Consider the following 21,511-nt stretch of genomic DNA (forward strand, 5'->3'; position numbering starts at 1 on the left):
GCAACTTGGAATGAAAATGTTTGAATAAGAACTAAACTTGGACTAAAGCATATGTGTCTTCCTGGGTACAAATTGTAAAAGCAACACGATGCGTTTAGATTTTATCCTGGCACAGAGAAGAATTCCAAGTAGGAACATGATCATGTTTCTGTGCTGAGAGATCACTGTGTGGCTGGTTTGGAGAAGAGCAAGATAGGAAGTATGGAGATCAATTAAGATTCCATTACATGAAAAAAGACTAGAGCCCAAACTATAGCAGTGGCAATGAGTATAAAATAGAAAAGGTGAATTTGAAAGATATAAGGTATGTAAGGCCTGCTGGAAGCAAGGAGTCTAAGACTAATCAAGTGCATGAAAGCATCATTCACCCAGATGAGAAACTCAGGAAGAGCAGATGTGAGGAGGAAAATAAGTTCTAATTTAGGCCCACCTGACCCCCTTAGCCCCATAACAGCTTCTACCTTTGAGTAGGCAATAAAAACCACACCCTCTTAGGTGAACCCTCTAACTGGCCTCTCAGATCTCCTTCCCTGATCTCAGGGGTGGGAGTGAGGGGCTGACTTACAGATCTGATTTTTCTAACAGCTGCCCTGATATAGATTCAGGCTATTCTTTACTTTCTGAGGCTTCTTACTGGGGCTTGAGACTTTAGTCCATTTGCTTCCAGTTCACAGCCCAGAGCATTTCCTGCCAACCCTCATACTGGTGCTACCTCCTGAGACCTGAGAGAGCCCACCTTGGGCCAAAGTGGCTTCTCTTGGATAGGGATGGTAAGATAGTTTTCCCCTAAGACCCAGGTTGGCCTTAGCATCCTGAATGCTGGTCCTGCTTTCCATCTTACAAACTCTTCATGTCCATACGAGCAGCAATGATGGACAAGAATTTAGAGCGGCAGTCTCCAACCTTTTTGGCCCCAGGGACAGGTGTTCCTATGAGAATCTAATGTCTGATGATCTGAGGAGGAGCTGAGACAGCAATGCTAGTGCTCAGAAGTGGCTACAAATACAGATGAAGCTTTGCTTGCTCCCCCGCCACTTACTTCCTGCTGTGCAGCCCAGTTCCTAATAGGCCATGGACCAGCACCAGTCTGCAGCCTGGGGGTTGGAGATCTCTGATCTAGAGGACCCAAAGGAGTGAAAATGACTTTAACCTGGGATCCTCTGCCTGGAAAAATTGGCTGCTATTTATCTCACTTGCTGCTGACCTAAGAGATGCTGTATGGGCATCTGTGAGGGATCTACGGCTATCCAGGAGGGACCTTTAGAGAGAAAGAGACAGGTGGTGTGGCAGTATACCTATGTAGAGGCAGCCTCTGTCCAAGTATGGTACCTGGCTCATCATTTCTTCCTAACCAGCAACTCTAGCCAAACAGGTATGCAGGGCTTCAGGGGGCCCTATGTTAAAAATAACACACAGCCTTTTGCAACCACATGTGACCGGCAGCACAAGGATTATACCAACTCCTGGTTCCTAAATATTCTTGGATTTCATCTCTGACCTATACTCCATCCTGGTGATGCTGGTGGATATTGTTACCTTCTCAGTGTACATTAGCTCGTGCTCCAGCCCAGCTATGGCTACATCTTATTAATATCTTCTCTTTGCATGAGTTTCTCAGATGCCATATCTCCATTTTTAGCTTTTAGCTATCCTCTGGTTTTGGAGGACATGAGTCTAGGCCATTTAAATACAAAGTCACTTGTCCAGTACCCACTATCTATAGTGAGTGAATCATTTGGCTACTCAGAGTATCTATGTGCCATACCTTCTACTAGTGACAGGACTATTTAGACTACTCACTGTTACCAAATTCACATACAACTCAAACCCACATGGGTTACAATGCACTTCTCAACTTGGACCTCCTCATTTCATCCCACTCATGCTATTGCTTTTACTCCTGGGTTCCAGTGACATACTAGGTGAACTACAGGCCAGCTGGGGTCTTAGACACCTGGGCGAGATATGATCAGGCCCTCCAGTTCAACACCTACCCGTCTGTGCCACTATCCAGAGTCCTTCAAGTGATGGGTCACCAACTCAGAGTGTTCCAACTCTTCCTACAACCCTCCCTGTGAATCTAAATCATCTTTAAAAGTCCCCTGTTCTCTCTGACGCACTGAGATGCTGCCCCAACCCTATATCCTTGTGCCAGAACAGAAAAACTAGATTAGAGAACTAAACTGTAACATGAGAGCTGTTGGACTCCCAATGATGCCATGAACAGATAAAGTCCCTGGACTACTGGAAAAGGTTCAGCCCAGGGAAACAGACATAGGAAACCACTTATCACTTCTGGAATATGCTTGCAGAGGTTCAAATTTTCCATCAGGTGAAACCCATTCCACCTATTGAAGGTGATGGGTTGGCGGAGAGAGATACCAGATCAGAGTCTGTATCTGTAACTGTTCTCTCTCCATCTGTGACCTGGGCCAAAGATGTTCCATAAAAGGCTCCCTCCCTCATGTACCATGGCCACATGGAATTTCTGCACATACTTTCTTGGATCTCACCTGAACTCTGCTATAGACCCTTAATTTCTGGATCGATTATTGTTCTCTAACTAGTCCCATGGATTAATTTTTAGATCATTCTTTGCTTTTCAAGGCCAAGGGATGTGCCTGGGGGCCTGTCCAAACTTCTCTCAGATCCACCTTTGGCCCATAAGACCTCAGCATGGATCAGATCCCTGGGCCCCTAATTAATCTAGAAGAGAAGGGTGTTTGTCAGGGTGTTGAGTTAGAGGTGCCTATGGAAAATGCCTGGTTCTTGTGCTTATGAGAAAAGTCTAAGCTGGAGATAAAGACATGGGGGTCATTAATACATTTGGGTGATAGTATAAGCCACAAGTGTGGATGAGCTGCATGAAAGAGAATAAAGACTGAAGCCCTGAGAGGACCAACAGGAAGAAGTCAGGCAGAGGTGCCTGCAGAGAAGAATGAGCAACTGGAGAGGCTGTAGCAAAAACCAGGAGAAAGGGGCTCCACTGAAACTGTGAAGAAGCTTCAAAGAAGGGAGGAGGAGTCCGCGGTGTCAAATGCAGCTGAGAAGTCTAGTAAAAATTCTAAATTAGATTCAACAAGTGGGAAGTCACTGGGGGAATTTAGGATTGGCTCCTTCAGTGGTCTAGTGGGAGTGGAAGCAGGGTGAATCGTGCTCTGTTGGTCAGCAGAGAACTCTGGATACCAAAGAACGATCTCGGCCTATGTTGACTAGCTGCCCTCACCACTTTCTATTTCCATTTATGTTTCCTGTAGCCGATACACCCAAATATTGCTAGTCTGAATCAATACAGTAGCTTGGGATCTATTCAGTACAATAAAAGCCAGTTTTTCAGGGTTCATATATAGTACTATCTCAGTTTACCTTCAGATTCTGAGTATACAAGCTGGCAAATACTTTAATTGGTTCAACATAACATAAATTTTGCTTTTCATGGTACTCTACTCCTACATCACTAATTCCATTTACAACAACTGGCTGGAATGAGTAGCAGCTTTAGCTACCCTTGCCCTCTCTATCCGGCCAGTCGCCTCCAGTTCCTATCACTGTCCCTGATTTTGCTTACGCTTGGTTAGCTTCACTTCATTTGTTCATTGATTTTTTGGCATCCCCTCTCTCCTCAAAGGTTTACTCACTGAACAAAATGTGTACCATGCTTTCACAGTGGTGAGGCGCGTGCACCCCCTACCGGCGTCCCGGCGTGCTGCAGCTTCGCGGGCGCGCTACCGCTCGGCTCGGCTTCAGTCTGTCAGGAGTTCCGGAGAAGACCGAAGGGCGAGTGCCCGCGCAAGGCTTCCTGGGAAATGCCTCGGGTGTACGTGTTAGAACTGCAAATCCCTGTAGGCACCGCGCTGCATCCCCGAAGATGAGGGCGTTCCGGTGAATCTCACTCGTTTGTAAGTGCTCCTGGGAACGCTGCACAAGTCTGATTCAGTATTGACGACAGGCTTTTGGAGAATATCATAGTTCTTCGCCGGGTGCGCAAGAACAGACTTTGGTTGCGTAGCTTCCTCGGACCTGCTCGAATCTGCCGTTGCTGCACAGTGGTTAGGCGCGCAAGGCCCTAACGTGAAGCCTGTGGAATCTGCTGTGGGAAGAAAGGCGCCAGGGTTTCCTGGGCCAATACACTCATGGCGGCAACGGCCCCCAGAGCCGGGGGCTCCGCGCCTGAGGCGGCGGGTTCCGCCGAAGCCCCGCTGCAGTACAGCCTTCTTCTGCAGTACCTGGTGGGTGACAAGCGTCAGCCCCGGCTCCTGGAGCCTGGAAGCCTGGGTGGGATCCCGAGTCCTGCCAAGAGTGAGGAGCAGAAGATGATCGAGAGGGCGATGGAAAGCTGCGCCTTCAAGGCAGCGCTGGCCTGCGTGGGAGGTGAGGGAAAGCGAGGGGGTCCGAGGGGAACCCTTGGGAGGCTGAGGGCTTGGATGGCAGCGAGGTCCTCTGCCAAGCTCCGCGGCGTTCAGTGAACTCAAGCAACCTTCTCCGGATCCTCTGGAAATTGTTTCAGAGAATCGGTACTATGGGTTGGGGCCTGGAGGTTATAAAATGGTTGACTTCGTTCATTATTCCTTCATTCACTTTTAGATAATTATTCTGTCAACAGATTGTCACTGAGCAGCCATCACGTGCCAGGAGGTGGTGGAGAGACAGTGTGAGAGACAAGAACCTTGTTCTCACAAAGCTAACATTTATAAACACACATTTATGTGTACGTATATACATACATATTTATGTATGTATATATATATGGATATATATGGATATGATATGATATGATATCGAAGAACATTGAGAAGGAGCCTGGCAGAAGAGTGCTGCAGATATAGGGAACAGCAAGTGCAAAGGTTTGAAAAACAGGCCATTGTGGCCAGTGTCACTAGACAGTGGTCAGCGGTCAAAAGTGGGGGAAAAAGCCTGGACTTGGCTTTTTTTTTTTTTTTTCTTTTTTAACTTTTTGAGGATTTGAGAATGTTGGGTGTCCCTCCTGTGTGCAGGGTAAAGAGGTTGACTACATTTACAGCTGAGTTGAAATCTTGTTGAGAATTAAAGACATGGTGAGAGTGCAAATGTGAGGTATAGTAGAAGGAAGAGAGAGCTTTTTTTGGTTTGGGGAAGGCCACAAGAGGAGGTGAGACTGGACCTGTATCTTGAAGGATTGAAAGAATAGGGGTGGACAAAGAGGAAGAGAAATGTCTTCAAGTCTGGGAAAGAGTGGGGGATTGGGGCTTTTTGCCTATAGGCATTAGGCATTGATGGGTTTTTTTTAGGAGAGTAACAAGTGGTAATGAGCATGACTCAGGGTGGAGTGTTGTGGAGGAAAGAAGCCTCTGGATGGGGAGACCATATAGGACATTTCCATGAGGAATGGGCTGGGTCTTTGTTCATCATAGTGCTTGATTGATAAATCACTTACATATTTGTTGAGATAAATGAGTCTTTGTAGTGCTTCAGGGTGGAAGTGATAAAGGCCCTACACTAGGATGGTAATTGTGGACATGGAATTATAGGGGGAAACAAGGAAACAGTCAGAAATGACCCTGAAGTTTGGAGCTGGGATGATAGGAAAGACAGAGCCATAAGCAAGAAAGTCTGGAAGAGAGATGACCATGATTTCATTGAACATAGACAGTTTCACCTGGAACAACATGGATTTGAACTGTTTAGGTCCACTTCACAGATTTTTTTTCAATAAATACCTGTATTGTTTTTATCAGCCAACTGTATGCATTACTCTACGCCATTTTATATAGGGGACTTGAGCACCTGTGGATTTTGGTATTTGCGGGGAGTCCTGGAACCAGTACCCCATAGGTACGGAGGGACAACTAAGTTTTTGGGGAGTCAGAAGTTATACACAGAATTTTGACTGGGGGGGTCTTGGCACCCCCTAACTTTGCATTGTTCAAGGGTCAACTGTATTGACCTTGAGGTGATGAGAGGACAGTTTCCATGTGGGAATGTCCAGCAGGCTCAGGAAGCTCAGATGTGGACAGCAGTATAGTGTTTGCCATTTGGTAACTTCAGGTGACTTCAGAGACGTTACTTAACCTCTCTGAGCCTCAGTTTCTTCAGCTACAGAAAGGAGAGTATACTAGTATCTTCCTCACAGGATTAGTGTGAGGAATAAATGAGGCTGGGACTATAAAACGTCAGAGTAATTGGCACATGGTACTCACTAAATGACTATTATGAATGTTGCCCTTGTCAGGGGAGTGAGTTGCAGAGTTGATAGCTGAACTCAAGGGTGACTGGTTACATGTGAGAGAATGTGGAGAGAGAACAGAGGGTTAAAGACCGAACTTTGAGAAAATGCGAGGAAGAAATCCAAGAGGAGACAGAGAAGAAGCTGTTAACAAGATAGATCCTGGATTGTGTAAGGTGGAAATTAGGCAGGTGGACAGTTTGTGTTGCAAGGGAAGGTGTCTTCTTTTCTGAAGGTGCTGTATGAGTATGACCCCATTACAGTAATCCAGAAAACATGCCAAAGAAATCTTCATCTCTGTGTTTGTTTTAGGATTTGTCTTGGGAGGTGCATTTGGGGTGTTCACTGCCGGCATTGATACCAATGTGGGCTTTGACCCTAAGGATCCTTACCGTACACCGACGGCAAAAGAAGTTCTTAAAGACATGGGGCAGAGAGGAATGTCCTACGCCAAAAATTTTGCCATCGTGGGTGCCATGTTTTCTTGCACTGAGTGTTTGGTAGAATCTGTAAGTGTCTCTCCCTTCTGAGAAATCCTTGTCTTCTGCCATCTTACAACTTCTAAAGAGTAGTGCTCTTAATGTTATTAGAAAGCAGATCAGAAACATAATAGTTGCTAGATTGAACTTCCATTAAATAGCCCCTAATGTAAACTTTGTGTGCTTATGATTTGGGTTTGCTTGATTTCTTAGTTTTTTTTTTCGTAGGCTGGGAGTCAGTTAATGATTTTAAACAAGAGACTTATTGGGGAACCCAAGAAGAGATTTTGATTATTTCTTAAATGCTGTACTTGGTGTCAGCACTCAGGTACTACCTGCAGGGAGCATCTATGAACACATTCAAATTTTAGGAATCACTTTTGAAAGAGAAAAATATTAGGTTTCCTTTGGGGAGGGACTAAATTAGCCAGCTAGAAACCCTATGTTTTTTTCCTTAATCAACTTATTTGGCTTGTTTCTTTGGCTCTAAACTGTACTTCTCCACCCACAGTACCGGGGAAAATCAGATTGGAGGAACAGTGTCATTAGTGGCTGCATCACTGGAGGAGCCATTGGTTTCAGAGGTTAGTAAACAACTCTTGAGTGGTTTTCTTTGTGGCCTTGGATAACGTGCTTGGACAACATTTCCAACCATATGAGTGTTCCAGGGACAGCCCAAAGCATATGTGGATACTCGATATTCTCCCCATCTGACAAATCACATTTGCTTCTGTGTCAACTCAATTTTGGAAACTTCTAGTATCTAGATTAGAATTTCTCATCCTGGGCTCTGACACTTTGCTTTGGGAAGGGGGTGGGGAGGGCTCATCCTGTGTATTTAAGGATGTTTAGCAGCATCCCTGGCCTCTACCCACTAGATGCTAGTAGTACCCCTTAGTTGTGGAAATGGAAAGTGTCTTCAGACATTGCCACATGTCCCCTGAGGGGCAAAATTGCTCCCAAGTGAGAACCACTGGTAGCACTAGATCTATCTTAGAAAAAAGAACTGCCCCCATATTGAAAATATAGGAAGAACTTCCTCACAGTAATTCCTGGAGTATGTTGATATGCAGAGTAGTATGGAAGCAGAGCATGTTCCATTCAGTCTTGGAAAGTCCATTTGTCCACATCAGGCTCTGCTCAACTTTTAGCTCCACGCGTTTCCAGTATTTAGATATTTTTCTTAATAATACTATACAATTGTCAGTTTTAATTTTGTGTATAAGTTATAACGGTAATGTCTTTCTGCGGCTGAGGAGTCTTAGATTTCTACCCATGGAAAGCCAAATATAGGTGTTCGAAAAATGTTGGATTATCAGCTATAAATAACAAAGACAGATTCTAGTTCGTGCCATCAAGAGTGTGGTATAGGGTGTCAGTGACTTGACTTTCCTAGCAGAGTCCATTGCTAGACCACTCTCCATCTGCTGTGCACTGACTTACCCAAAGCAAAAAGCTTCTCATTTTCTGAGAGGCAGAATAATTTGCTATCATTAAAAACCTGCTTTTGCTCTTTAAACAGCCATTTATGATTTAGAGAGTAACTTCTCCTTTGGTCTCCCCATCGCTCAGCTTTGTCAGGGCCTTTGAGAAGCTCAGCTCCCTCTAGGACTGCTTTGATCACCTTCCCAGGAATTTATTCCATAAACAAATCAGGGTAACAGGCCATATGCTTTCACTTGATTCCAAGGGCTGGTTTTCTTAACCAGTTTCCTGCCTGTGAGGGGCCATTTTCATGAGACTGGAAATATTAATTCTTTGGAAATAGAAAAGTTAAACAAATGTACGGTTAGATAAAGCACACTGGATTAGATCATGTACATGGCTTCATTGAAGTCTTACAGATCTCTCATAGGTTGAATGACTTCAAATGCTTCAGCTGGTTTCTTTGCATCTGTGGGTATGCAGACTTTTTGTGAATGTAGCCTGACCCAGCATCTGTCACTACAGGTAATGGCATTTCTGTTTGCTTTACAGCTGGCTTAAAGGCTGGAGCCATTGGTTGTGGCGGTTTTGCTGCTTTCTCTGCTGCAATCGATTATTACCTACGGTGAGAGTGATTACCTTTGGGGAAGGATAATGCCAGCCCAGGATCAAAGCTGTTTTTCTGCACCAATCCAGAGCATCTGCTTCAGAGACTGAAGATAATTTGTTTTCCTTTTTATGGTTGGTGTCGCGAGGGAGATGCCTGGCCATTGTCTGCCTCCTGTCTCTGAGCAGCCACACTCTGCTCCTGGACTCCAGCCAGGCTGTGCGGGGATGTGCCATGCCAGCTTCTCTTTCAGGAAGATCAGGAGTCAGTGTGTTGACTTGTAGGAATTAAGCTCCACAAAGGTTCAGTCCTGACTACACCTGGACCTCTGGTTGTTTGGTGTTATGGGAACAGAAGTGACTTTTCATAGACCAGGAACTCCACCTTGGAACTTCACGCAGTCATCTATCTCACGTATTAGGGCAGGGCAAAGTAAAGTTATGCCTTCCGACCAATTATGTCATTTTGTTTAGTATTCTGCTATCCTTGTTAAAAAAAATATATATTTATATTACAGTTTAAAAGGTTGGTTTATTTTTATTTTCGAATTTCCCAATTCCCAAAAATGGTGCCAGGTGGCCCAAAGATTGAACATCCAAACGGAAAAAGTGAGAAAGCTCCTGAAAAGTGTGGGAATGTTAGATTCTCAGGGTTCGTAGAGTGCTGTTATCCTTACCAAGATTGTTATGTCGGCCAGGGCCTTTCCCTCAAGAAGCCAGCCTAGCCACTTCTTAGGATGCATTGGAATGTCATGCATAAGTCCTACTGGCCTCTTCTAAAAAACCCTCCTGTGGGCTGGCTGGCAGGAATGCCTATAGTCTGAACCACATATTAGTTTTATGCCCTGACCACTGGACCGGGCCTGGCTCAAGGGTCCTGCTATGACCATCCTGATGACTAAATCACAGCAGCTACTGCGTTCTATCAGACATTGTTGAGGGGCTGTTCACCACTACCCTTGTTTTCTGGTGTTTTGTTTGGAACACATGAGTGTTTTTGACTTGACCCAGTGGCCTTTTTTAACAGAAGTTCAGCCTAATTATGTCATAGGCCAAAAAAAAAAAAAGCCTTTATGATGGGGATTTGCCCCAAGTGCTGCTTTACTCTGGTGCTTAGATGGCAAAATGAAGTTGATGAACTCAGGCTTTTGCTCTTAGGGGCAGGCAGGTAGGCTTGGTGGGGGCCATGTAATTCTAGCTTTAGCCAGTGGTCATGTCTCTTTTTCCTACTGTACATCCCTTTACCTTTCCTTTTTTCACTTTCTTCCCCTTGTCTGCTATGTTCTAGCCCACCCACCCTTAACCAGAATTTAAAGACTCAGCTGATCTGTCCAGGCATCCCAAGTGTGTGTGTGTGTGTCAGACTCAGCTGGTAACACCTTCCTCTGGCCATGTGTGCTATTTCCTTTGGAATGAATGTGAGCCAGTGCACAGGACTCATGTCCTTCTATGGTGAATTCTATATAATGCCTGTCCCAGTCTCACAGGCATGAGGCATCGTTGCCAGGCTGGCTGGAGTGTCCTCAGAGGTCTGAGAACAAATTTAGAAATGTTTCCTACACTGTCCCTAAATAAGTCAGTCACCTATAAGCTCTTTGAGAGCAAGAGCAGACACTCCTACCGGGCACCTGTCAAAGTGCTGGGATGCCCGGCATCTTCTACCAGCCAGTCTAGTGTGTGGAGTCAGATATACTGAACTACTGAATACAAGCCATGCCGCCCTCATGACTGCCTTGGAAAAGATGAGCCCTGCGGCTGTCAGTAGCCATCAGTTCAATAAGTGAAGCTTTGTCCACATCGACTATTCAATCAAGGGAGATGAATAGTTTCCTGTTTTAGATGGCTAAGGAGTCAGTATGAGCTCATAAACCAAACACCAATTTTCAGAGACATCTGTTCCTGATCTCCAGAATAAACACAGTATCCAATGGCTTGGGCTGCTAGGAGCCTACGTTTAACCCCACGGGCTCTGCTAGAGGGAAACGGGGCCCTCTAGGGGATCCAGCCTCTGCAAGCAGATTAAGCCAAGAAGCTGCCCCAAAGATGAGCCACTTCCAAGGAAAATGTAGAGAAAAGTTTATATAACATAAGCCTCCACTTGAATGGACAACTTCCTGCCATCTCTCTGAGGCATATTGACAGCCAGGTCGCTGGCGGGGCATTTATACTTCATGAAAGTATAAATGGCTGGTGGCTGACCTGGAGGTCTTTGTGAAGAACAAAGAGAGGGCTTGGCTCACCTCCCCCCAAACTGTGACAGTCTACATAGGCTGTGAGGAAGCTCAGGATAAATTAACTAGATAAATAGATTCCTAGAAACTCACATCTGGATGCAGCTGGAAGAGTTAAATATTTAGATTGGTGATCTTCCCTGGACTACTGAGAACACAAATGTCCATACCACAGGGCTGAGTTGTGTGCAAATGTTGGGGCTTTGAGTTTATTAACATTTTCCTCTCACATGGTTTACATCAATTTATAATAATCTACATAAGTTGAAACAGAACATAGACAAAAAAAAAATATATCCTTACCAACTTAATAAAGTCAAATATTAATGAAGGGTCCCATCCTACCTGTATCAACAAAAACCAGCAGCTCAGAGCCATTGCCAGCAAGGACAGGCCTAGGATCCCTATAGCCTGTCTGCTGGGCACATTGGCTGGGGGCTCTGGGCTGCACAGTCCCTGTCTCTCAGGGGAACCCACGGGCTATTTCCTTGGTACAACTTAGTCCAGGTCTGGTAGCCACCCCTCCCCACTCTGGGGGTGGAATTTATAAATATTCTGAGCTTTTTGCATTTCTCAGCCCTTCTAGCCTTCCTCCCATTCTCATACTGCCTAAGCAAGCTTGAGGGCTGCAGTAGCTACCTGATGCTGAAAAGCAAACACCCCTTGTTTTAGGGAGATGGGAGGCGCTCGTTTTGGGCCATAACTACCTCTAACTATGTCTCTAAATCATTACCGTCAATGGCTTTGAAAGCGAGAGCCTTCCACGCCACATACCAACTCCCGAGTGCTGAGACTCCAGGGCCGGTCAGGTGCTGGGATCTTTACACTCAAGTTCTTTCTCCACCTCCTGTCCCAGGGAGAAAGGCTCTTAGCTAAGCTGCTAATTGGCAGTGAGGTGGCATTTCCCTCCGTTTGGGCATCTCTTTCCTCCGATGTGCACAGAATGTGTACCGTTCTGCCCAAGATTGGGCAACAGGTGTAAACAAGATCAAAAGGGGCCTTGCCTCTCACTGAGGAAGTGCTACAGCTTTAGGGCTAGCAAACCCTTCTTCAAAACTTAGCCCTGAGCTCAAGCTATGGAAGCCATTCTTTCCAATCCTGAGGGTGTAGAATCACAAGAACCAGGGAGCTTGTACTACAGCTCAAGCCCCTGCAGCCTGGGAGTGTCTGCCGTTCCAGGCTAACCATCATAGGCTGGCAGCTGCTGCTCACATGGGAAGAAACGAGTATTTGAGGATATTTTTCACTCCTTTCCAGTACCGAGCAATGGGTCTCAAAGTTGGAAATGGGACCTGCTGATCCCCGACTCTGGAGCAGAATGTCAACAATGAGGGCCCTCAGTAAAACCCCATCTCAGGAGAGGCAGGTGCCTGTGACTCCCCATCTTTCTCTCAAATTCTGGAGTTTCCTAGAGTTCATCTGAAAGGCTGCATCTAGAAGGCAGGGGTGGGGAGGCAGCACCATGACGGCTGGCTACTGCTGGACTGTGCCTGCCTTTCCCAGGCCCTGGAGCACAGGTGGCCGTGGGGCTGCCCCATGGCAGTGCTTGGCTGCGGAGAATGTGTGTAAAATCTAAGGCAAAGGTACCAGGAGGTACTTGAGGCGCCAGGAAGGGCTAGCCTCCCGGATGGAGCCTGCCGGTGTCTGGATACCTGCTTCAGCCATATTAGTTGCCCTCCTAGAAGCCTTGGCTCAGCTAGAAAAGTCACTACAACTCCTTGCTGCTAAGAGCTGCTTCCCCCGACTCAGGACACCTAGTGCTGCATGGCGCTCCTCTGAATGTTCACATGGTCTTGCTTCCTCAGCGGCTGCCTCTTCTGCTTCCCAGATTCCTTCCTGACCCTCTGGCTATCTCGATAGCAGGTCACTTGGGAGTTTTCACACTCAAAGGAAATAGAACACCAGGGGAAAAGGAACTGAAAAGCCGTAGAAGAAACAGTCAAGATGCCTTATTGGTGGGCAGGAGACAGAACAGCTAAACCCCAGAAATGGAGATTCTCAGGTGGAAAATCTCCAGAAATCTGGCTCCAGCTCTGTGCTAAGCTGAGGATTAATGTGAATCTGTCTCCTTGTGTAACATTTGCACAAGCAGCAAGGCAAAGCAGGTGTGCTTCCACAGGTGGAGGGCAAGGAGAGGGCTGGGAGGGGGCAGCACGTGGCAGCATCTGATGGGCCACCATGGCCACCGCCACCCAGGGCCTCCTCAGAACTTTCAAGGTGATGGAGCAAAAACCAAGGCAGCACATGCATGCGGGCAGGCTGGGAGGGAGGCGGGGCTGCCGAGAGACTGTAATCTGGGAGCAGGGCCAAGAGAGGATAAGCTGGCAGCAGTTACAGAGCGCCAAATAAAAGCCCTTGGACTGGACTCGGGAGGAAAGAAAGTGTTGGAAGAAATGAAAGAACAAAGCGGGCCGTCTGTGTGTCCATATCAGGTCGGTCACTACCTTTTCTGCATGACAAACAGACATAAAACAATTCCCGAACAACGTGGGGCATTAGACACAACTAGAGGTACAGAGGGCAGGAGCCCGGGGTGTGGCGGTGAGGCTGGGGGCTGGGTCAGCTGGCTTTGTACAAGGTGGCACAAAAGATGCACATATTCCAGTTCTTGGAATTCTGCGTCCCTTGGAGTCTGGAGTGCTGGGTTTGGGAGTTTCCTATTGTAGTCTTTCAAGTCTGTGTCGGGTCTCCCGGCTGAAGAGGCTGGCTTGGGCCACCCCTCACAGCTGCTCCCACCTGGGGCTACACGTCAGTGGAGAAGTACAGTGTGTTCCGCTTCAGTTCTGCGAAGGAAATGGGGGGGTGCTGCAGGTAGTAGAGGAGGACCTGGACCTGTGGGGAGACAGGGGAGAATGAGCCAGAGTCCTCGTCCTTGTGGCCTTCCTCTGATCTGCTGTGAAGAAATGGTCCCTGGGCTGGGGTCATGTCTGTGTTGCTTCCCTCCCCACTTCCCGACTTCCTTGACAGCCCAGATGTGTCTGCCCATTTTCGGCAGTAGAGGGCACTGCAGGGATGAGGGTGGGGAGCCTGGGGCCACTTCCCAACTTCAGTCAAAAGTTGCCAACCTGCTCCAGAGGTTGGCTTTGGCTTGGCAGCCCTGCCTCAGACTGAATTCTGTCTTGGGTCTTGTAGGGATCCCAAGGAAGCTTCCTGACCTGGAAACAATTCTAGAGCTTCCATGCATGAGGACAAGGCCCCCAGAATTTTCCTATACCCCTGGGCTTCCTTTCTGAGACCAAGGCACTCCCAGGATTACAGCCAGCACCTGGGACAGACATTCTCTGGGCCTCTGGTCTGGGAGGGGCAGGACTGTCCAGAGCCCTGCCTCTCTGGTGACAGCCTACAGACCATCAACCCAGCTGCTCAGGACAAAAGGGGTATGGGACTTTGAGCCACTCTCTCTCTACCCCTAAGGGGAGCTTGTCTCACCCCTCTACCAGCCACAGGCCTGGGCAATGTGGTGGTACCTGTGCCATGACATCATGGGACCAGATGTCGGCAGCTGACGTGAGGTGTGCTTTGCTCTCCACTTCTGAGGGTCTCAGTAACGTGGGGCCAAACACAGTAGCCAGGTTGTGAAGGGACATTTTGTTGATGGGCTCCTTCTCAGCAACCCTGAAAGTGAGGGGAGGGGGAAAAAAGTCATTTTGTGGCAGCCACTTGGAACTCCAGACCCTTGGCCTGGAGGTTACTAGCCTTCCTCTCCTATGAGCAGAGACCTCTTGGTAGGGAGGGGACAAAGCCAAAGGACCAAGTCCCTGGCTATGTCCCAGTACATTCCTATAACAGCTTCCCAGCTCCTGGGCCACCCCCTGAACTGCTGGCAAACTGCCAGAGCCAGAAGGACCTACTCCAACACCTTTGCCTCAGAGATAATGATATTACTGGTCCAAGACCTTTTCCAATAATAACTCATACTCTTCACAATCCATTGAGTAGGTATTATCATCCCCACTGCACGGGTGAAGAAACTAAAGTACAGAGAGGTTAAATGACTTGCCTGAGGTTACAACACTAGCAAGTGGTAGAGCTGGGATGTGAACGCGGGCAGCCTGTTTACAGAGCCCCTGTTCTTCACCACTCTGTGCTTTACCCATGATCAGTCAAGCTGGTGAGTGGCCCAGAAGAAGAGTCAGAAAGGGTGGGACGGGGGTAGGGGCCACAGGTAGAGAACTGGAGCTCCAGCAGCTGTTGCTAACAAGACCTGAGGCTCTGCCCTGTGTGCCGTGGCAGGAACAACCCTAATCCCAGATGGAGCCCGGGGACTGTTCTCCCACTCCTCACCAGAATAGTCTGCCTCACAGGGCGCACCAGAGTTGCCTCCCTTTGGATCTTCCTCTGCTTCTCCTGTATAACTGCCAGACACTCTGTAGATATTTCCCCTGAGTGACAGCAGGGGCTGCCATCTATGGCTGGTATCCAGGCAGCCCAGTATGACCCAACACATCAGAGAGGCCCTGGACCTCTCCAGTCCTAGGAAACATTTCTGGGGCTGAGACCCACCCTCCCTCTCACCCCATTCCCAACTATACCATTGTTCCTGCCCTCTGGGCAGGAGTCATGGATGTGCCTGCTGACTGCTTTGGAAACGGGCAAACGTTGCCATGCCAGGAGGCAGCTGTGCAACTGGCCCAGCCCCTCTCTACACACACTACACACACACACTACACACACACACACACACACACACACACACATGGGGCCAGGGGCCCAGATGTGGGAACAGACTGTGCCTGGTTCCCAGGGTGGAAAACCTAATGAATTTTCCCTTTGCACTCCACCTCTGTGTCCTCCCCACAGCGCTTGCCAAACTGTTTGGGAATTGGTTGGGGCTTTGGTCCTGGCCAAACCAGAGAAAAAAATGTCTCATAATGAGAAAAACAAGACAGCAGCCCCAGGCGTTTCCAGGTCCCCGCTGGCCCCCCTGAGCCTGGCCGAGCCATTGCTGGGAGCCTGGGTCTGAGGGCTGGAGCTGAGCTCAGGGGGGACCTGGCTCACAGCACAGTCCCTTCTCTGGGGGACAACCCAGTCCCGAGTGGCAGATTTAAGGAACACCTAGGGACTTTTCCTCCTCACTCATTCTCCAAACCGGTCCTGGGCTCAAAAGTGAGTGGTAAGGACTCCTTCATGGCTAGTTTCAGTTTGAACTTTGCTTCAGGCGTCAATTTTAGCAGCTCTTGGTTTGACCTGATTATAGGAGTGGGATAGAAGGTAGGAAGGGTCTTAGTTTAGGGTTTGGGAGATGCGGATTCTAAGGCCAGAGCCCTGCTAACCATAGCAGGCCCTGCTGCTCTGGAGACTCAGTTGCCCTATCTGTTAAATGAGGTACAGTCAAGACCAGTGGGGTTTCAAACTCTGACCATGACCTATAGTAACAAACACACTTGACACTGTCACATACACGTGGCCGTATGTAACTGAACAGGACACGCATGCTTACTGCCTGCAGTGCACCCTGATGTTGTCTATTCTCTCCAATTAAAATGTGCTAAGTTGACTGACCCACTAACCCATGTATAGTCCTCGACTAGCCCTGCCTTTCTAAGCATTCTATGGCCATATCTGAGGTTATATTAGGAGCCAAACGTTTCTCAAAATAGGAGAATTTGAGTGCAAGAATTTGAAGAGCAAACCCTCACCCTGCTATGGATGGTCCCATAGAAGTCAACACACATGAGGGGGTGGGTCCCACAGCAGATGTGTCTTCCCCAGAGGGGGCTTGCCCTGGGCTTACCTTTTCAAGTGTTCCAGCAGAAAGAGGAAGGTGATGAGGTTGGGGTCAGGCAGGGAGCGGAGCAGGTGCATCATGCAGTTTTCCTTGGCAGCAGGGTCTGACAGGGCTGTGGGGAGAAAAGGGGCGAGGGTGGGGCTTGGCCCCCAGGGAAGGAGACCCTAGCCAGCACCTCCCAGGTCAGGGGGCTGCAGGACCCTAAGAGAGCGCCCAGGCTGCCTGGGGTCAAGGAAGCAGACCCTGCAGGGAAGGGCTAGGGGAGGGTGGGCTATTAGCAGCCGGTTCCTACAGGAGGCCCCACCCATAACCTATAACTCAGCCAAGAGGCAGGCTGGTGGGGAGCAAACACCCTTCCTCTCCTTACTGCATGATACCGTTCCCCATCCCCAGTCTATAAGGCTAAGGTTAAGGTAACACTGGCGTGAACGTTTTTTTCTCTGTCTCTACCATGGATGCTGGAGCACAGAGCATGGCAGTGAGCAGGCTTCTGTGTGGCTCTTCACTTCCCATGGCGGCTGAAGCCCTGTGATCTGCCCCAGGAGAAGAGGCAGGAGGGATGCGCCCAGGACTGAATATGGCCCAGGTGGGTGGAAGCTGGAGCCCTGCTGGCCAGGGGCCTTAGCTTCCTCTCCACCATGGCACAAGTGAGAGATGAAAGAGTACTCCTTCTGGAAGGCTCAGCGCCAGCCATCTCAACTGTACACCAGCTCTAACCAGGCTTCTCCTTGGCTCTGGGGTGCTGGCCCCTGCCCACCCACCTCATGGCAGACGTCCCTGGTCACCCATGTTTCTAAGCAAGGAAGTCAGCGTCCAAGGAGGAAGCACAGAGGGCAGCCCATAGGACAAGAGGAGACAGAGGCAGGTGAGAGAAGGTCCAGCCTCTGGCTCAGGTCACAGCAGGCCACACCTCACCCTCCTGGCCACTCGGCCATGCACCCCAGTGCATTGGGCAGATCAACGAGCCAGGGAAGCCAGGCTCTTATGCTGCTCTTTAATCTGCTGGTTGGGAGGCCTGGGTCAGCCCAGCTCTCAGGTCCGAGGAGCCTCACCAATGCCCTCCATGAAGGCAGGGTAAAGTCGGTCTGTGAGGAGGGGCTCGGGCAGCTCCCGGAAATAGAGCTTGAGGGTGCCGGCGATGGCATTGATGTCCATGTCACTCAGCATCAGCAGGATGTCCTTGTTATCTGTAGAGGAGGTGCGAGGTCAGGGGCCACATCAGCCTGAGCCACCTCTGTCCCATGCAGCCCTCAGTGGGTTGGGTGGCTCTGTTCCATCCCCCATGCATCCTCCACCTACCGGGGTGACCCTATCCACTGTGTCTCTGGTCTGGTCCCCCCCAGAAAGGAAGGATGTAGGTAGTGCCCACAGGTGGTCCATGACTCAGCCCCATGGGGGGAAGGGGAGGAGAGCATAGGTCGTCACCCAGAGTTCTGGGGCCACATTTGTACCACGTGTCACACACCCTCCTTCCAACTGGAATCTTCCCACTGCTAAGCCCTTCTCTGGAAGGTACTGCACATTTTTTACACCTAAAATCATGTTCCAACAAAGCCTCAGCTTCCAGGTGGTGCAGAGGAGCCATGCACCATCATGTCCTCTGCCCTCCACCCCAGGCTTCCCGAACATGCCTGCTTGGCAGCCGCCCAAGGACATCCACAGGCCCCCTCTCAGCTCCCATGGAATCAGCACTGCCCGCCAGTCTGGTTTCCTGACTACTGGCTATGCTGCTGCTGCAGCCTGAACTGGTGAGATGGGGGAAAGAAGAGCCAGAAAGGGCAGGTACACCACCGAGGAGTTTGTAGTCAAAGCTAGAGGCAGCAATGCTCCTCCCAGAGGGCACACGGGGCCTTGGAGATGGCAGAGCAGAGCCTGAGCCTTTCATTTCCTGGCCGCACCCCAGGTACCCAGGAGCTAGCAAGAAGACCAGGAAGTTGGACTCTGGAGTCAGAAAGATCTGAGTTTAAGTCAGGCTCAAAACCTACGAGCTGGGTAACCCTGGGCAAGTGACTTGGCTTCTCTGAGCCTTGGTTTCCTTATCTGTATCCATGGATAAGAGACTGGAGAAGGGGAATTACATGAGAGAACTCAGGAAGAGCTCTTGCCACGGGGATTCAGAAATGGTCCACCTCATGCCACTGGACTGTAGTTCACAGACCAAGGCTCCTCTGCCATCGGCTAGTTGAGGCCTCTCCTTGGAGAAGGCCTTTCCAGTCCCACTGGGTTCTCCTCCTGCCAGTCCTATGAGCCTGAGGAGTAGTGTCCCCACTGCCACCTGGGCCGGACCTCCCAGACTCACTGGCATCAAAGACGGCCTTCAGCGCCTGGATGTCTGTGGCGACCCCTGATATCCGGTAGATGCCGACCTCCTCGATGCCCCTCTTCTCCACCTCCTCCACACACTGCCGGACGATGTAGGGCACCTTGGAGCGCTCCCGCCTGGGGGGGAGGGGATGTGAAGGAGGGTGGAGAGAGGCTTCCTAATGATAGCTATGTAGTCCCCTCCCCAAATACCTTGGCCTTGAACGACTCTAGCCTCTAGGATCAGGAGGCAGGGGGCACAGAAAGGGCTGAGAAAGAGGCCACGCTACCCCCACCCTACACAGCCTACCCAAGACCTGTCCACTGAGGGACAGCAAAGGACTCAGGCGGGAGGAAGTTTTGGGAGATAAGCTCAAGACTGAGGAAAGAATGGTCCTTTGAACAGAGGTCTCAGATTCCAGTGCTATGGAACCTACACGAGGAAGGTGGGTCAGGTCCGGTAAACAAGACAGTGATAAGCTGAGGATGCCTGCCCTTTCCCAAGGGGCAACCATTCCTTGGAGTCCAGCCTGCCTGCCACTGCCAAGTCAAGATGTGGGCCTACAGCTGTCCAATTTTCCCACTTATCAAGGGAAGCGGACGACCTGGGATTTTCACATGCAATCTCCCAATGTTTAAGTTGGTTCTTATTCCTAAAGCAGTGTGTGAGACAGAGCACACCTCTGCTGGGCACCTTTGGCCTCCAAACTGGCCGTCACGACTATTGATTGACCTGGAGGGTGAGTGACTGGGGGCCAGACGTGGGCAGGGAGGGCTGGAAGGTAGGGGCTGGGAGGGACCCCGGTGCTAACGCCAGCACGCAGACAACGGAGGCAGCACCTACTTAGTCACCACGCTGATCTTCACACCGAAGACGCCAGTCTGCTTTTTGGACGGAGTCCTCTTCAGGCTCATGTCTCGGCTGGTGAATTTCATGGAGAATTCCACTTTGATCTGCTTGGGGGTGAGGCATGATGTGAGTGCCTGAGGAGTGCCCCCAAAATCCAGGGTCCCTCTCCCCAGGACTGTAAACACCCAGGGTTCCCTGAAACACCTGCAGGGTATGAGTGAGAAGGGTGTAGGCAGAGGAGAAGGACTGGGCTAATGGGACAGAGGCAGGACAGCACCCTGGGGACACCAGCCAGAGGCTGGCCGACCACCCACTGCGCAGACGTTTCCCATCTTTCTGGCTCACCCCGTTCATTTCAATCACATCTGTGTGCCAGTTCTTAGTTTCTACAGTTTGTGGATCCAACTGTGGAGAGAGAGGAAGAAAGAGAACGTGAGTGAGAAAGAGAGAGATGACAGCTCAGAGACCACGCCAGAGCTGTCTCTGCTGGTCAGCAACTGCTCAGAAGCTGGCTAAATGGTCAGGAAGGCAGAGGGGGCCTGATGTTTATCTTGAAACCAACTCTTCAGGAAGGCTCCAGCCCCCAGTCCCTAGTGAAGGACGGCCCCCCACTCAGTGAAGGAGGTAGAGAACACTGTTAGGCACTTTTGCCCATCACATCTCATTCTTCTGACCACCACCCTGTGAGATGGGATTATAACCCATTTCACAGATGCAGAAACCAGGGCTCACAAACAATAAGCAACTTGCTTAACTACTCAAATTGGAGTCGATAGGAGGGGAGGGGGCCAGTGTTGTGGAGATGCTGAACGGGAGGTAGTGCACTGTAGAAGTTAAGAGCCCAGTCTCAGGAGTCACGCTGCTGGGTCTGAATCCCGGCTCTACTGCTTCCAGCTGTGTGACCTTGGGAAGTTTTAACCTTGCTAAGCCTCATTTGTTTGATCTGTTCATTGCAGCCAGTAACAGAAACTGCCTCACTGGACTGATGTGAAGACTGGGTGATAGATAACTTCGGGTAGGGGGCTGGCCACCAGGGAAACAAACACTCTGCAGGGGAGGCCCCCAGATTGGGCAGGAGCCCCAGGGAGGAGGGGAGGACAGGCCCCTGAGCCTCCTTCACAGGGGACTGGACAGGACTCTATTTCTCTAACCCAGTGGCCTTCGGAGTGTTTTTTCTTATGCACCCACAAAATAATTTTGAAAAACTATCCACTCCCTGGCACATTTTAAAGTCAACATCTGAACATTTTCAAAGCAAGTTTAAATAGTTGCAAGGAATAGAATTTCCAAAATAATGTAAATATTTACATCTTAAAATAAAACGGTTACCTCATTCTTTTAAATGTGTTCAGTGGAATCCAAATACGACAGTGATTTGATACCCACCATCCTTCACTTAAAAAAGACATGAACAAGCTCTTCTTTCCCTTGTAGAAACACTGCATAGCTTCTTTTTCTTCTTGAATTTATGTTTCTATTCTATTTCTCCCAAAGAATGTTGTCCTACTTTGTACTTTTCTATTTTAAAGTCTTTTATTCATCACCCTGCTCTTTGCTTCAACAAAAATATCTGTACAAATGGAAATGAAAAATTTCCTGAGACCGCAAGGCCCCAAATATTCAAAACATACTCTGGATTGGTTATTACAATGATTAGCAGTATACAATAAAGAAAATCACCCAACATAT

General features: G+C 49.1%; 2 protein-coding genes across 2 annotated transcripts in view; one reads left to right on the forward strand and one right to left on the reverse strand.

Moving 5' to 3' along the window:
• The first annotated feature begins 3,812 nt into the window (after positions 1–3,812).
• TIMM22 (translocase of inner mitochondrial membrane 22) lies at positions 3,813–9,237 on the forward strand. The gene is made up of 4 exons (XM_011359901.2): positions 3,813–4,371; positions 6,515–6,711; positions 7,193–7,265; positions 8,659–9,237. The coding sequence occupies exons 1-4, from the start codon at positions 4,134–4,136 to the stop codon at positions 8,733–8,735; spliced, it is 585 nt and encodes a 194-aa protein (XP_011358203.1). The 5' UTR covers positions 3,813–4,133; the 3' UTR covers positions 8,736–9,237.
• Positions 9,238–11,121: 1,884 nt separating this feature from the next.
• Positions 11,122–21,511, reverse strand: part of ABR (active BCR-related) — a 183,969-nt gene continuing 173,579 nt past the window's right edge. Inside the window, exons 18-24 of the mRNA XM_011359903.2 lie at positions 20,168–20,227; positions 19,817–19,926; positions 18,971–19,110; positions 17,724–17,858; positions 16,678–16,783; positions 14,411–14,558; positions 11,122–13,775 (exon numbers count right to left, since the gene is read on the reverse strand). Of these exons, the coding sequence (XP_011358205.2) occupies positions 13,686–13,775; positions 14,411–14,558; positions 16,678–16,783; positions 17,724–17,858; positions 18,971–19,110; positions 19,817–19,926; positions 20,168–20,227 (789 nt within the window). The 3' untranslated portion in view covers positions 11,122–13,685. The remainder of the gene's footprint in view (positions 13,776–14,410; positions 14,559–16,677; positions 16,784–17,723; positions 17,859–18,970; positions 19,111–19,816; positions 19,927–20,167; positions 20,228–21,511) is intronic.

This window comes from Pteropus vampyrus, unplaced genomic scaffold (assembly GCF_000151845.1).
Source record: "Pteropus vampyrus isolate Shadow unplaced genomic scaffold, Pvam_2.0 Scaffold50, whole genome shotgun sequence".
NCBI classification, from domain to species: Eukaryota; Metazoa; Chordata; class Mammalia; order Chiroptera; family Pteropodidae; genus Pteropus; species Pteropus vampyrus.

Excerpts from the sequence above, each read along its gene's own strand:
- TIMM22 (XM_011359901.2), top strand. The coding sequence starts at position 4,134 with ATGGCGGCAACGGCCCCCAGAGCCGGGGGCTCCGCGCCTGAGGCGGCG. Across the intron at positions 6,712-7,192 it reads CTGAGTGTTTGGTAGAATCT|TACCGGGGAAAATCAGATTG; the intron begins GTAAGTGTCTCT and ends CTCCACCCACAG. Across the intron at positions 7,266-8,658 it reads AGGAGCCATTGGTTTCAGAG|CTGGCTTAAAGGCTGGAGCC; the intron begins GTTAGTAAACAA and ends TTTGCTTTACAG.